Below are 13,288 nucleotides of genomic sequence, written 5' to 3' on the forward strand. Positions count from 1 at the left end.
CAACGCGAATGCGTAAAGGAAAGTAATCCAATGAGAAATGACGGCGTTAAATTAAGCCGCATCTCGGCGGACGTTTGCGGTTTGGTAAACACCGAGATAAAAGGTCCGAATCGTACGTGGAAATACACCTTGCCAAGCGCAAAATCGACAACGAACGGTGACGTTTTCGGTGTCGTACACGTGCGCAGAAGTTAATTAATAGATTAAACGTGACGAAGGTGGAAAGAGGCTGAATGTTGTGATGCGCTACGAAAGGAAATAAACTCGTATCAATGAACGAATGAAGCGATAAAATCTCTGACATACAGCCTGCAGTCGAGAACGAGCGAGTCCACGAATGTAACGCTGGATTTTTTGACGAAATTTACTTGGTAAATAAGGGGAAAATGAACACTGGCGAGTACAAGGGCTGTGAGAATGAGGATATCGAGAATTCGGATGAAAGTGACAGACCGTCAGGTGAGAGATGGGCGCCAGTCGGTGCGAACGACGGCGACAATGATTTCGCGGATGAATATAAATACGTCGACAATATGGATAAGTGAGTATTTACCATTCTGAGGACGCGATAAGAACATTTGTTTACTTGTTACGTGGTAGGACACGTACATATACTTTGGTCGTGTTAAGAATTATGTTGATAATGGTTGTATATTGTACCAGTTTGTCATGCGACATGGAGAGGCTGCAGGTGCTCGAGGAGGAACAAGAGATGCTTAATTCATCTCTCATCGCACTGACCACGCATTTTGCTCAGGTATTAGATTACTAAGAATGTATGTACTGACAATTGTTAAGAATTATCGTTTCTGATGTATGCAATATTGGTATTTCAGGTTCAGTTTCGTTTAAGACAAATTGTGGATGCACCTGCAAACGAGAAGGAAACATTGCTCAAAGAATTAGAAGAGTTCGCTTTTAGAGGAATACCAGACGTACCGAATAATTTATCACTGGACAGCAGATCGATAACACCAACTTCGCCGATGTCCTGCAAGCAAAGTGTAAGCTGCATGAGAATTTGTTGTGCCTGTGTGTTTTAGTTTGTTACTTTTCATTTCTGTTTTATACCTTGCCACCTTTGTCATTTATATGTTTAGCTTACGCTTGTATTTGCTTCGCTTGTAAATTATCAATGCGCTGAAAAATCCTGCTGTATATTGTTTTTAATTATTCTAATTAATATTTATGCTGTACTAAAAAAATAAATGTTATTACATACGTTATTAAAATGGTGTACATATTTACTGATTTTAATCCTTATTTCATTCCCTGAGCATTTACACGTATGAAGCACGGTAGTAACAAATGAAGAGAAATTACTTTTCATTGATAATTTAACAGATATCTGGAATAATAAATGATGTTGATGTTGAATCTAAAATGGCATTGCAACGATCGAAACAAAAAGAACTGATATGCCAGCTAAAGTCTCAATTAGAAGATCTAGAGAAATATGCCTATGAAACTGGTGATGCGGACTTACCACAAAGCATGATATTAGAGAGGCAGAGTATTGTAATCAGTAAGTTCAGTAAGACTAAGTACTTCCTTGTCCAAAAGACCTAGGTTGGAGACCTTATTATTTCTTTCAGATCATCTAAGAGAAAAGCTAAATTTTAACGTCGATGATCTTTGTAAATTACCAGTTGATGACTTAAGATGGCAAGTAGATTATGCTATAAGTCAGGTAAATTGCTTTTACCAATAGAATGGATTATTAACTCTTTGCAGCACAATGGTTTCATTGTAGGATTTCACCAATGAAACCAGTATACTCAAATGTGATAAATGAACTAAAAAAAGTAAATTAAAAAAATTATTTCCAGATTGTTAGTCCTCTGAAAATGAAAGAGCAACTAGTATCGCAATTGAAGACGCAGATCGCGGATTTAGAACGTTTTATAAATTATCTCCAAGGAGAAGTTAGTGCGGAAACTTTAGCGTGCACCTGTGCATGTCCGGTGCATACCAGTGGCTCAGCCGGTTCTGCTTCATATACTAGAAAATCATTCAATAGAAGTACAGAAGAGGAAAGTAACACGAAAACATTGAACACTGTGAAAAAAGTCGTGGCTCTGTTACATGTGTTCCTGGTGTCCCAATTGGGGTGCGGTAGTGAACGCGTTCGAAGAAACTTTAAGAAGAATTCCATATATAATTGGCGTGACTTGAGAACGAGATTGGACATCGCGGTCGAACACGTTATAGAGACGATCGCCGAAATTGAGCGTCACCCGGATGACGACGATCTCTCAAACGATAACGATTACGCCTCGGATTCAGACTCTATGTCCCATTGCAATGCCAGAATAACGTCTGCTGTAAGGAAGCATCTAGCAACCTCCATACGTGATTTAATACAACACGGTTTAATGTCTGATGCGCGTTCCAATAGTGTGGTACCTTTCGTGGGATGTTTCCCCCAAAGAAACCCTTCTGCTTCCAATTTGATGCACGCATGGGAGCTAATACTAAAGTATTATGAAATTAAAAACGGCCATCGTTACAATTCTAGTCCAGCGCAGAAATTGTCGCAAAGTTTCAATCTCGACCTAGCGGGTGGCAGAGCTGTTTCTTCCAAACAGGTATTTAATCTGACTTCATCCTAGGAATTCCGGGGGGATGGGAGAACTTCCTTGAATCGCAGCTCGACAATTTGACTGCTATTTACTTTCTGTAAAAAATTTAAAAAGCATTATTACGTTTACCTACGTTGGTAATCAAATTTGTTTCTTAAAAAATACTACAATTTTCAGAGCTTATTAACGACAATTGGAAACATTATTGCTTCGCACAATCCGTATAAAAGGAGTTACGATTCTCATTTCAAAGCATTTATATGCGCATCTCTAAAGTAAGTAGACGTTATTTATTTTTAGATCATCGTATCCGATGACGAAAATTTACACTTGATCTGTTTATCGTAGCGCTAACAAACTTGTCGTATGGTTGAAACTTATCTTACAATGTCAGTACCTTCTTGAAAATCATTATACATCGTGGAGTTACGTTGTAAAAACAGGTAATTAAAATATTAATATGCAAACTATACTATTCTTAGCAGGTCATCCACTTATCGGTTACTGTATCGATGTATTGTTGTTATAAACAGGTTTCCAAGATGCATTCCATACTCTCGACCGGCTTACATGCTACAAGTTTGATCTACCGGTCGATCTGGCAGTGAGACAGTTTCAGAACATAAAAGACGCATTTTGATTATGGAGTACGTCGATGATCATACTTGTGAGAATACATAGGTAGTCATATTTAGCGAGCAAGACATGAGATATCAAATATTGCAACTGCACGTACATAACAAACAGTATGTTGTAACTATATTTTGACATTGTAGTAGCGTACACTACTTTTTATAATTTTTTTTCGCAATGAACATATATCTCATTTTCTGGATGTTCGTTATGAAAAAATTATTACAATGCAATAATGTAGCTATATATGATGATTTCGAATGTCGGTATTTCGAAACTGGATTGTCATAACTTGCGTTTTTTTAGATTATTTTATCTTTTGATGAATATAAAACATTATCAAGCAGTAGAAGGTGATTGTTATACATAAATGCATTTAACGACGGTCTTATAATGTGTAAAGTACAGCGAAGATAATAATAGAACGCTACCTGACTTAATATGGACTGAAAAATGTTATCTAATTATTTTAAAATACTATTTTCGAACATTGCAAATTTTCAACGAAAAGAATCGACAAGTTTGAGACACTAGAAATGTTTCATTTGCACCATTCGAGAAAGTAACGTGGTAAATTGAAAATATATTCGTGAAGTTGAAAAATGTGGTTCTCTCTCACTGTGATTAAAACTAAGATTTTAATACTGCACTTTTCTCATCACGAGGATGAAGAAGTCACTTCGCATTAGGAATTAAATATTTATCGAATACCAAAGAACAAACCAAAGTTGTGTTTAGTAGCCCAGTAATTGAAATAAGTGCATTCCTGTAGTATTTAATTTTAACATCACTTGTGTACACGTTGCGGTTGGTAGATGTATAATTTCATGGTAACATATCATTGAAGCAGTAAATTAAATCTAATAATCGGTGTATCGATGTATGCGTATGTAAACTTTAATGTTACAATACATTGCGGATATTTTATCCCCTCCTTGTTGCGTTTTTATAGAAATTTTATAGTTCATTTGTATAGTGTATAATGTTCAGTTACTCTGTGACAAATTTACAACAAACATCACGTTGTACTATACAACGGCAACTCTCATTGTTCCTAATTTTGTGAGCATTTATTCCATAAGAGAAACGCATAGACTCTGAGACATGCATATTAGTAGACTTGCATATTGTTTTAAAATAGTTAGCAGGTATTAGGCGTATTTACAGATAATACTAATGTAATCGCCTGTATAAGATATTTCACGTGTAAGGTAGCTTTAAGAACGTCAACTGTATTATATGATATAAATATCTGCTTTTTATATACATAATGATGATTTGACATTAGTTTATTGAAAAAAATATGCAAAAATATATTTATGAAGCAATGTACTTTGGTCTTGCTAATTCATTTGCCCATTGTTTCATTCCCTTTACGCGAATAAAGAAAAGGAATATATGAAATTGGTTGTTTATTCCTTGTAAAAGTTGTACATCAGTAAAAGTTTCATAGCAGTTCCTTTTCAACATGATCGTAGTATTTCATTGATAATTCCTCGATATTCATAGTAATAAGGTACGTAATCTTCTTATTTAGTTCTCTAGTTAAACATCGATTCTCTACAGTAAAATAAGACGCGTAACGTTTCGATTATCTTTACTCTTTTTTTTCCTCCCTCATTCGTGAGTTTCATTTAAAGGTTTAAAATAGAGTATCGAGGAATCTCGATGTTCTTACAGATTAGATTAGTTTGTTGTACATAAAATTCAGAATAGAGTCTACCATTGTCAATAACACATCTGCGTGAACTCAACGAAGATATATAATACCAGAAGTCTCTTGGTCGTTAGACGATGCACGTCGTTAGCGCGTTATCATCGCAATTATCATATCACGTACAATTCTACTTATACAGGATACAAATACACAGATGTAAGAGCACAGACTTGGTAAATTTCTTTTTCTCCTTTTTTTTTCTTTTTTTCATAATATAAAAGTCGTGTATAAAAAGTTCTGTTTGTGGAAGAGCATTCTGAATATTGCATTCACACGTCTTGCGTATAATATATTATATTTCATTAATGCTCGACCGAGAAATCATACCGAATCAATTAGTTCTCTTTAGAAATTAAAGTAGACAATGATATTTATTAGTTATACACGTCTATGTACTTAAGCGTAGCATACAACATTTACAAATGAATATGCTCTTTGTAACATACTAGGTGTTTGGCAATGATTGATAGAAAGTTTAAGGGACTGTTCTACAAGCCCAAAATAATCTGAAAATCAAGAGTAACAAGATTGTATGCGAGGCATCTGCTTCAAGGAAAACAATTTTGACAAATTGTTATCCTGTGTCTCACTTCTAATGGGCTTCTAGTATTAGTAATGATTTAATTTCAAAGCTGCCTTCCTCTCAAAGATGAAACCTCTGAAACACAATATTGTTAGTTTTGATTTCTGTTTCACCCTGCATTCCAGAATCATCTTTTAAACTTTCTAGGAACAGTTGCCGATATCATATGTACAGATATTTCTGTGAAAATACTGTTGAGTGGAATGCAAATGCAGTGACGAACTGTGGCAGTAAGTAATTCTAAAGTTATATCACAAAAAATTTGAGTAAAATTAGAGCGCGACTGTTATATAGGCAAGTTTCAAACAGAATTTTGTTCTTCCCGTGAAAATATGAAGTATTCGATGACGTATAGCATATATCTGTAGAACAAATTTATATTAATATTTTAAATTAATATATTTAATTAATTTTATGTTACAAGTGAAACATTCATTTAAATATCGTTTACAGCACAATAATGATTTACTTTCAAACCTTATGTATAACAGTTGCACAGTATACACTCACTTAATTGTATTTCTTTTCTTTTTACTGTAACATTCGTAATAATAGCTTTATAATGATATTATTTTTCTCGTACATTAAATAGGCTATGCTTTTTGGTACAGCAACGATCTAACATCTAACAATTAAGGACAGTTCGATATATAACGTTGCTAAATATAAACCCATTTTTTTTTTAATAGCCAGAACATTCACAGTTATATAAATTCAGTATTATCTATTTTAGGCTTCGAGAAAACATTGTTATTTTTTGCTTTATATATCTTTGTATATTTAGGAAAGTTCGTCTGTTTTCCATAACAAAATGTTATGCCTCCTAAGATATTTCTGTTCCAAAGAAATAGAGAAATATTGCTAAACACAAACAATTATACGTATAAATATGTATGTGTACAGTTATAATCAGATCATCTAGCATAGTTACATATTCTTCTTTTATGTAAAAGAGTATTTAAAAAAATGAAGCAAAAGATAAAGAAGTGCTTTCAACGTATTTTCAATGTAAAAACGATTTGATAGCTAAAAAATCCATTATTATTCATCTATATGCATCTATAAATATCGAAACGAGAAACGATACAAAAAATTCACTATCGTTAATGATTATTAAATTTTTGTTACTTAAAAATAATTCACTGTCTTTTTGGTATATGACGTTAAATAAATATTGTAAATATCATTGTTACGTTTGTACAAAGAAATTTGACGAGATCATAAGATCGTTTAAAAAGAGCAACAGCAATACTGTATCCCCTCATCAGCATACATCTATTTTTCTGCAAATATAAACAAGCTATGTATAATAGTTAATATTAATAGCAACACACAAAGTAATCTACTATTCGCTTTGCACATTGAGTTTTGGATTCTTATTACTTATACAATAAACATTCTATTATTATTATTAATACTACCACTGAAATCTTTGTATCGTTACGTTTCGTTCTTACTGTTGGATTCGTTTGGACTCTTATTGAAATATGTAGTTCTTTAGTGGCAGTTAGTAACGAGTAGTATAGTTGTAAAATTCGTTGACGGAATGTGTGAAATCACAATATAAACGGAATAAGTAAATGCATGATCAAAATGTCGATCATTTTGAATCACTCGTACAGTATTTTAATTAATTAACATACAAAGTTAGTCACCTAAAATCAGAATCTAAAATATTTTCGCTCCTTTTAATAACAGGGAATGTTATAAAAAGCAACAACGATAACTCAGATTTTAATTATAGGTGAATGCGCTCTGCATATCTGTACTCAATACATACCAGTCTTCAGTTCTTTAGTCTCGATATAAGTTTAAATAAATTACTAATAAATACAAATATATATTCTGTTAGAGAACAATTTTCAGAATCTATCAAACATGATCGGTAAAATAATTAAAAATTTCTAATTCAATAAATTCGAACATAATCATTGCCAATATGTGTCACCATTAACACGTTCCCTCTAAACATTTCGATCAATTCGTTTAATAAGGCTACGTAACAAACATAACAAAGGCAGTTGCGTTGTAACATGTAGGTACAATTTACCATTCACTTACCTTTATTTTCGCATAAATATCGCTTACTTACACTTCGTAATTATTACAGACAATCGAATCTCCTCCACGGACAAAATTATTATCAGACTTCAAACGTGTATACGCAACGGTACGCTATCCGATTTATTCTCCGCTTCTAAATTGTATTTTATAGTGTCGAGGGTATTGTAAATCGTTCTGAAGGTAGGCCTATCTGATGGTCTCCTATTCCAACAGAGCTTCATCAGATCGTATATCGCCGGTGGCGTATTTTCTGGGCACTGAAGTACGTTACCCTCCTTAATGTACTTTACAACTTCCTCGTGTGTCATCCCATAATAAGGCTGAAGTGCGAAACTAAATATTTCCCATAAGCACACCGCAAACGCCCATACGTCGGATTCAACGGTGTACTTATTGTACAATATACTCTCCAAAGGCATCCATCTAACCGGTATGGCATCCTGTTCATCGCCCTTGTAATAGTCTTGCAGATAGATCTTTTGCGACAAACCGAAATCCGCGATTTTCACGATCATTTGATCGTTGATCAAACAGTTCCTCGTCGCGAGATCACGATGAACGAACTTCCGATCCGACAGGTATACCATTCCCGACGCTACTTGCAGCGCGATATTAATCAGATCCATGTGCGACAATCGAGAGTCCGTGAAATGTTCGACTTTTTCCAAGCTTCGAATAATGTAATTGCCTGGCGAACAAGATCGTAAAAATTCGTTCAAGTCACCGCGGCCCATATACTCGAACAGGAGACACATTGGCCTACCCAAGGCGCACACGCCTAATAATTTGACGATATTCGGGTGATCGAACTCTGCGAGAAGGCATGCTTCTCGTTCGAAATCCTTTAACAAATCTTCAGACGCTTCTTCTTTCAACATTTTTACAGCGACGTTGGTGAATTCTTCACCAGGAACGAGACCGGGCGCTTTCGCTTGGAATACTCTGCCAAACGCGCCTTGTCCTAAATCTCGAACGTAAATGATATTGTTTCGCGGAAATTCGAGTTTCTCTAATTTAGGATTTAGTTGCGCGCTTGTTTTATGGTATGCATCATTGCTCGGTAATTTGTCCAAGTCGATGCTAACATACTAGAAATTACATGTAAATATCAGAATACAACGTGAACAGTAAAGCCAACTATGGATGGTAAGACAATTGTGAAGACCAGACTCTGCAATATTCTTCTGGCCATTCTCCAATTTTATACCATGTAAATTCTATTTTTAAAGAATTACTTCTAAAGTACCTGATTATCTGTTGGATTATATCCTTGGTGCCTTTTGTGAAGTTTATGACTTAAGATAATGGATAATAAAGTTCCAGCTATAATTACAAATCCTAACGAGGACAATATCAGTATAAATGTCGGAGTAAATAGTGTATCCATTGCTAGATCATTTGGATCAATCTCCAGAACTTTACTTGTTACATTATCTGTATTGAAAATTAAAAGTAACACTATCACTGTATTACTTTCATAGAGCTGATACCACACAATAAAATGCTAAATATCTACCGCATATAGGAATATCACAATGTTGCCATCGTATATTAGGATCCATGGTGAAACACCATGGCATTGGTTCATCTCCACCTGCATTTCTACAAGAGTTTTCTCCGTAACGAATCTGAGGGAAGACGTCTGGTGGGCGATCATGACTATGAGGCACTTGTGCATTCCATGACTGGCAGTCCAAGCCTAATTTGGTTTTGTTCACTTTGCCCATGTAAAATCTACCATTGCCTCTGACACAATCATCTAAAATAATATATAATTACAAAGTTGCTGGTGCTTGATCGTGCATTGAAGCTGTTCAAGTTCGCCTCACATGTAACAAGGTCTTCGTTCATGTCCGTCAAATGAATATGAGAACAAGTCACTTTTCCTTTAACTACTTTTGGCAGTGATTCACAATCTGGTAATGTGAAATGTCCTCTAGATCTGATGTAAATATCTCTCTGTTTATTATCCTCTATCATTGCCCAATCGTTAAAACAAAATTGATGGCGCACTGCCATACAGTCTTCGTAACATAATGGTAGGCCAACTGAATTGTGACATTGTGGAAAGGCATACATACATAGCATTTTCTAGAAATTAATCAAATATTCTTCCTATACTTTTCACCATTCTTAACACCTTAATGTGCTAAATATTACCTCTGCAGCTGAACGGCATGGTTCAACGAGCCTTTTTATCAATTCCTCCCATAAGTTGGCTGTGATACGTTCGTTCAGCCATCCTCCAGGATTGTCATTGGAGTCGTTGAACCATACTTTCCCAATACCGGTTAAATATTTCTTACATATCTTTCCACTGTATGGTGCACAGTAACCTTGCGATTCAGGTTCTGCGCAAAGTAAGGAATTCGAGTTAGAAAATATTCTTCATGGGTGTAAACGATTCCTATCTCTATAAGATACATACTAGTTTGTGCGGAACTAAAATGCAAAATAATTGCTACCAAGGAAACAATCCAGAACATCATTATTTACATATACAGTTTGAAAGAACGTCGGGAAAAAATATCACATGTTTAAAAAGTTCGTCCACATGAGAAATATACGGATACCGGTGGCACATTTAATTAATATTAAATCGTATCAGATCCATTGCGAAAATTAAGTATTTTTTCATGCACAGCCGATTCTGATACTCCATTCTACACGTTAATTAAACTTTCACGCGTTTCTCCCAGTACACAGCGGCCACCGGATGAATACAACAATTATCGATTGTAATTTTTTAAACTGTTTTCAACGGGGACAAGTGCGATAATTTAACAAAAATAAAGTCAATGAACCAAACTGTAACATCGAGCGTATAATTAGTAAAACAGCTACGATCGAATTGTCTCGAGGAAATTTTTGTCTTTTCTCTATCGTGTACGTGTAATTAACCGAGCAGCCAATTTTCCCCTTTATTTACAACATTGGTACGATGAATAAATGGTAAATTTGCGTTCGTTTTGTAACGAACGTAAGTAGTTGCTAATCTAACAGAAATTTGGAACTAGAACAGCGTTCATATTCGATAATCTAGGAATCGTACAATTTTTCTAAACGCGTTTCAAATAACATCCGCAATTTATCAAACACTTATAACTGCATATCTTCATTGTGAAGCGATTAAAATAGACAGCAATCCAATTGATAATCGAAAATAATTTTTAATGTCGACGGAACGAGCGTGCTACGAACTAGGAAATGTTACTGCTTATGTTGGTACAGTAACATTTAGAAAGAAAATGCGCGGGAACGAACTTTATTTTAGCTTCTTGCAATTTATTCGAGAGGAAACGTTTGAACTGCGGAAAGCATGCAAGCTTTCTTAAAAACTGGAAAATTAGGACCTGGTGAACCTAAAAAGGCTTCGAGTTCACGTTCGAAAGAAGTATGTAAAAACCATACAGAACCATGGGTTGAAAAATAGTAAGTGTGTACTAACATAACCTGTAGTTACAACAATTTCTCACGTTTCAAAAGTTTTTTATTTTCACAGCCGTCCGAACACCGTAGATGAAGTTGTCGAACAAGCTGAAGTAGTAGAAGTATTGCGACAATGTTTAAAGGGTGGTGATTTTCCGAATCTATTGTTTTATGGCCCACCTGGTACTGGTAAAACGAGTACTATATTAGCTGTGGCTAAGCAGTTATTCGGTAGTCTTTACAAAGAAAGAACGTTAGAATTAAATGCTTCCGATGAAAGGGGGATCCAAGTAGTGAGGGACAAGATTAAATCCTTTGCACAACTTACTCCAGGTGGTATGAGGAACGAGTACGTTTGTCGTTACCATTTTATATAAGTATAGAATAACATATAGATAGAGATAATTAGATTTTCATAATCGCCTATGATGTTTAGTAAAAGGTCTGAGAATTGCAATGGAGCTCCATACGCAGACTGTTTAAAGAATGTAGTTGTAATCAGGAGTTATGACAAAGTACTTTAATAACCCTTATTGCCAACTATAAAGTAACATGCTTTTGGCAGGTCGCTTCCAGAAGTATCATGAAGTTTAAAACTTTTGGTCCTGTATTAGAAGCAAACAAGAAATAGTATTTATCTTTGATAGTCTTCTGTATGTTGCTCTTGTAATTTCTGTGATAAAGGCACCATCTGAGGTTCTTTGCATATCAAAATTGTAAACAAAACTGAATGGAATATTTTTTTTAAGGGCCAATACTTTTTTTTTTTAGTGGAAAAAGCTGCCCACCTTTTAAACTTATTATTTTGGATGAAGCAGACAGTATGACGGGTGCAGCACAAGCTGCACTTCGTCGTACTATGGAAAAAGAATCTCACTATACTAGATTTTGTTTGCTTTGCAACTATGTGTCGAGGATTATTTTGCCCTTGACTTCTCGTTGCACAAAGTTCAGATTCAAGCCATTGGGAGAAGATAAAATTGTTGAAAGATTAGATTACATATGCAAAGAGGAAGATATAAAGGCAGACAAGCCTGTGCTATTGAAAATTGTAGAAACATCAACTGGAGATTTAAGACGGGCTATTACATGCTTACAATCTATTACAAGGCTCAAAGGCAGAGGTGTTGAAATCACTGTACATGATGTTGTTGAAATTCTTGGAGTAATATACAGTTCTTTTTCTAGATATTACATAGAAATAATAGTATCTTATTTTATGATAAAATAATTGCAGGTTGTTCCTGATAAATGGTTAGATGAATTAATGGAAGTGTGCCAAACGAAAGATTACAGTAAGGTAGAAGCATTCGTTGATCTGTTTATGTTAGAAGCATACGCTACCACTCAAGTAGGTTTTATTATTCCATATAAATTTCGTGTTAAAGTTATTCAGTCCGTATGGAATTTCAATGATTTTCACAGGTTGTTGAACAATTAAGCGACAGGATTATATATTCTAATGACCTAACAGATAAGCAAAAGGCTTTCATTGCAGAAAAACTTGCGGTAAAGATACGAGATCTTTTGTAACATGAAAATAATACGCGTTATTTATGTTTTATTCTATTTCTAGGAATGTAACTATAAATTACTGGATGGTGGAAGTGAATATATACAGCTCATAAGTCTTTGCTGCGGTATTATAAAAGCGTACCAGTTAGTATAAGTTTTACAGTTTTTGATACTATTTTTTATTACAATAAATATTTATTTTCCTATGCATATCCTCGTTCTTTATTCTCTTTTTAAACGATAGATCGGAGTCAATTGCATAGTAAAACAATGTTACCCGTGTCGTTTTCCCTAGGTCCGTGTATATTTTCCCTAGTATATTTACATCGTATTTTTCTTTACCTAGAAAATTTATTTTTATACTAGGCGTTCTAAAAATAAAGTATTCTGTTTTTCCTGTTTCAGGGCGATGTTATAGTTGTTACTAAAATAAAATTTAAAACACTCTACGGACTAATGATAAATGTGAAGGAACGCAAGATAATCTAGGGATGAACCGATTTCTAAGATCACGCAGCCTGCCGGTGAGCGGCTCGTAACGATAGCCGAGTTTGAGAACCACTGTCATCGGCGTGTAGGGGCGTCGTTGCTGCGTGCAATGTGTATCGTGTAGGCGTTGGCGAGGAGGAGACAAGTCGGGGATGTGTCCGTAAAAAACTTGCGGTTTCTGCGTACTCTACCGCACGTGCACGCTCGAAATCGTGTTCCGCGAACGACGGAGCCTGAAAGTAATCGTACTACGCGCCCGTATCGGTAGGGATCGTC

The 13,288-nt window shown here is 35.0% G+C and overlaps 3 protein-coding genes and 1 long non-coding RNA gene across 4 annotated transcripts; 2 read left to right on the plus strand and 2 right to left on the minus strand.

Annotated features, from left to right (window-relative positions):
* The first annotated feature begins 110 nt into the window (after nucleotides 1-110).
* On the plus strand, nucleotides 111-3,715 carry LOC143431771 (RUN domain-containing protein 1). Its single transcript, XM_076908728.1, has 9 exons — nucleotides 111-541; nucleotides 664-757; nucleotides 837-1,004; nucleotides 1,345-1,525; nucleotides 1,596-1,690; nucleotides 1,830-2,588; nucleotides 2,760-2,857; nucleotides 2,931-3,025; nucleotides 3,116-3,715. The coding sequence occupies exons 1-9, from the start codon at nucleotides 387-389 to the stop codon at nucleotides 3,220-3,222; spliced, it is 1,752 nt and encodes a 583-aa protein (XP_076764843.1). The 5' UTR covers nucleotides 111-386; the 3' UTR covers nucleotides 3,223-3,715.
* On the minus strand, nucleotides 2,854-6,524 carry LOC143431833 (uncharacterized). The gene is made up of 2 exons (XR_013102741.1): nucleotides 5,993-6,524; nucleotides 2,854-5,590 (listed from the first exon to the last, which is right to left on the minus strand). It is a non-coding gene; the product is annotated as an uncharacterized LOC143431833 (long non-coding RNA).
* Nucleotides 6,525-7,576: 1,052 nt separating this feature from the next.
* Nrk (Neurospecific receptor kinase) lies at nucleotides 7,577-10,675 on the minus strand. Its single transcript, XM_076894688.1, has 6 exons — nucleotides 10,008-10,675; nucleotides 9,740-9,930; nucleotides 9,409-9,670; nucleotides 9,096-9,338; nucleotides 8,826-9,013; nucleotides 7,577-8,667 (listed from the first exon to the last, which is right to left on the minus strand). Exons 1-6 carry the CDS (start codon nucleotides 10,066-10,068, stop codon nucleotides 7,666-7,668), a joined length of 1,947 nt encoding a protein of 648 aa, XP_076750803.1. The 5' UTR covers nucleotides 10,069-10,675; the 3' UTR covers nucleotides 7,577-7,665.
* Nucleotides 10,676-10,815: 140 nt separating this feature from the next.
* On the plus strand, nucleotides 10,816-12,733 carry LOC143423396 (replication factor C subunit 4). Its single transcript, XM_076894700.1, has 6 exons — nucleotides 10,816-11,011; nucleotides 11,082-11,357; nucleotides 11,780-12,173; nucleotides 12,246-12,359; nucleotides 12,434-12,517; nucleotides 12,585-12,733. Exons 1-6 carry the CDS (start codon nucleotides 10,899-10,901, stop codon nucleotides 12,675-12,677), a joined length of 1,074 nt encoding a protein of 357 aa, XP_076750815.1. The 5' UTR covers nucleotides 10,816-10,898; the 3' UTR covers nucleotides 12,678-12,733.
* The last annotated feature ends 555 nt before the right edge of the window (nucleotides 12,734-13,288 follow it).

Source organism: Xylocopa sonorina, chromosome 1, assembly GCF_050948175.1.
Source record: "Xylocopa sonorina isolate GNS202 chromosome 1, iyXylSono1_principal, whole genome shotgun sequence".
Taxonomy (NCBI): Eukaryota; Metazoa; Arthropoda; class Insecta; order Hymenoptera; family Apidae; genus Xylocopa; species Xylocopa sonorina.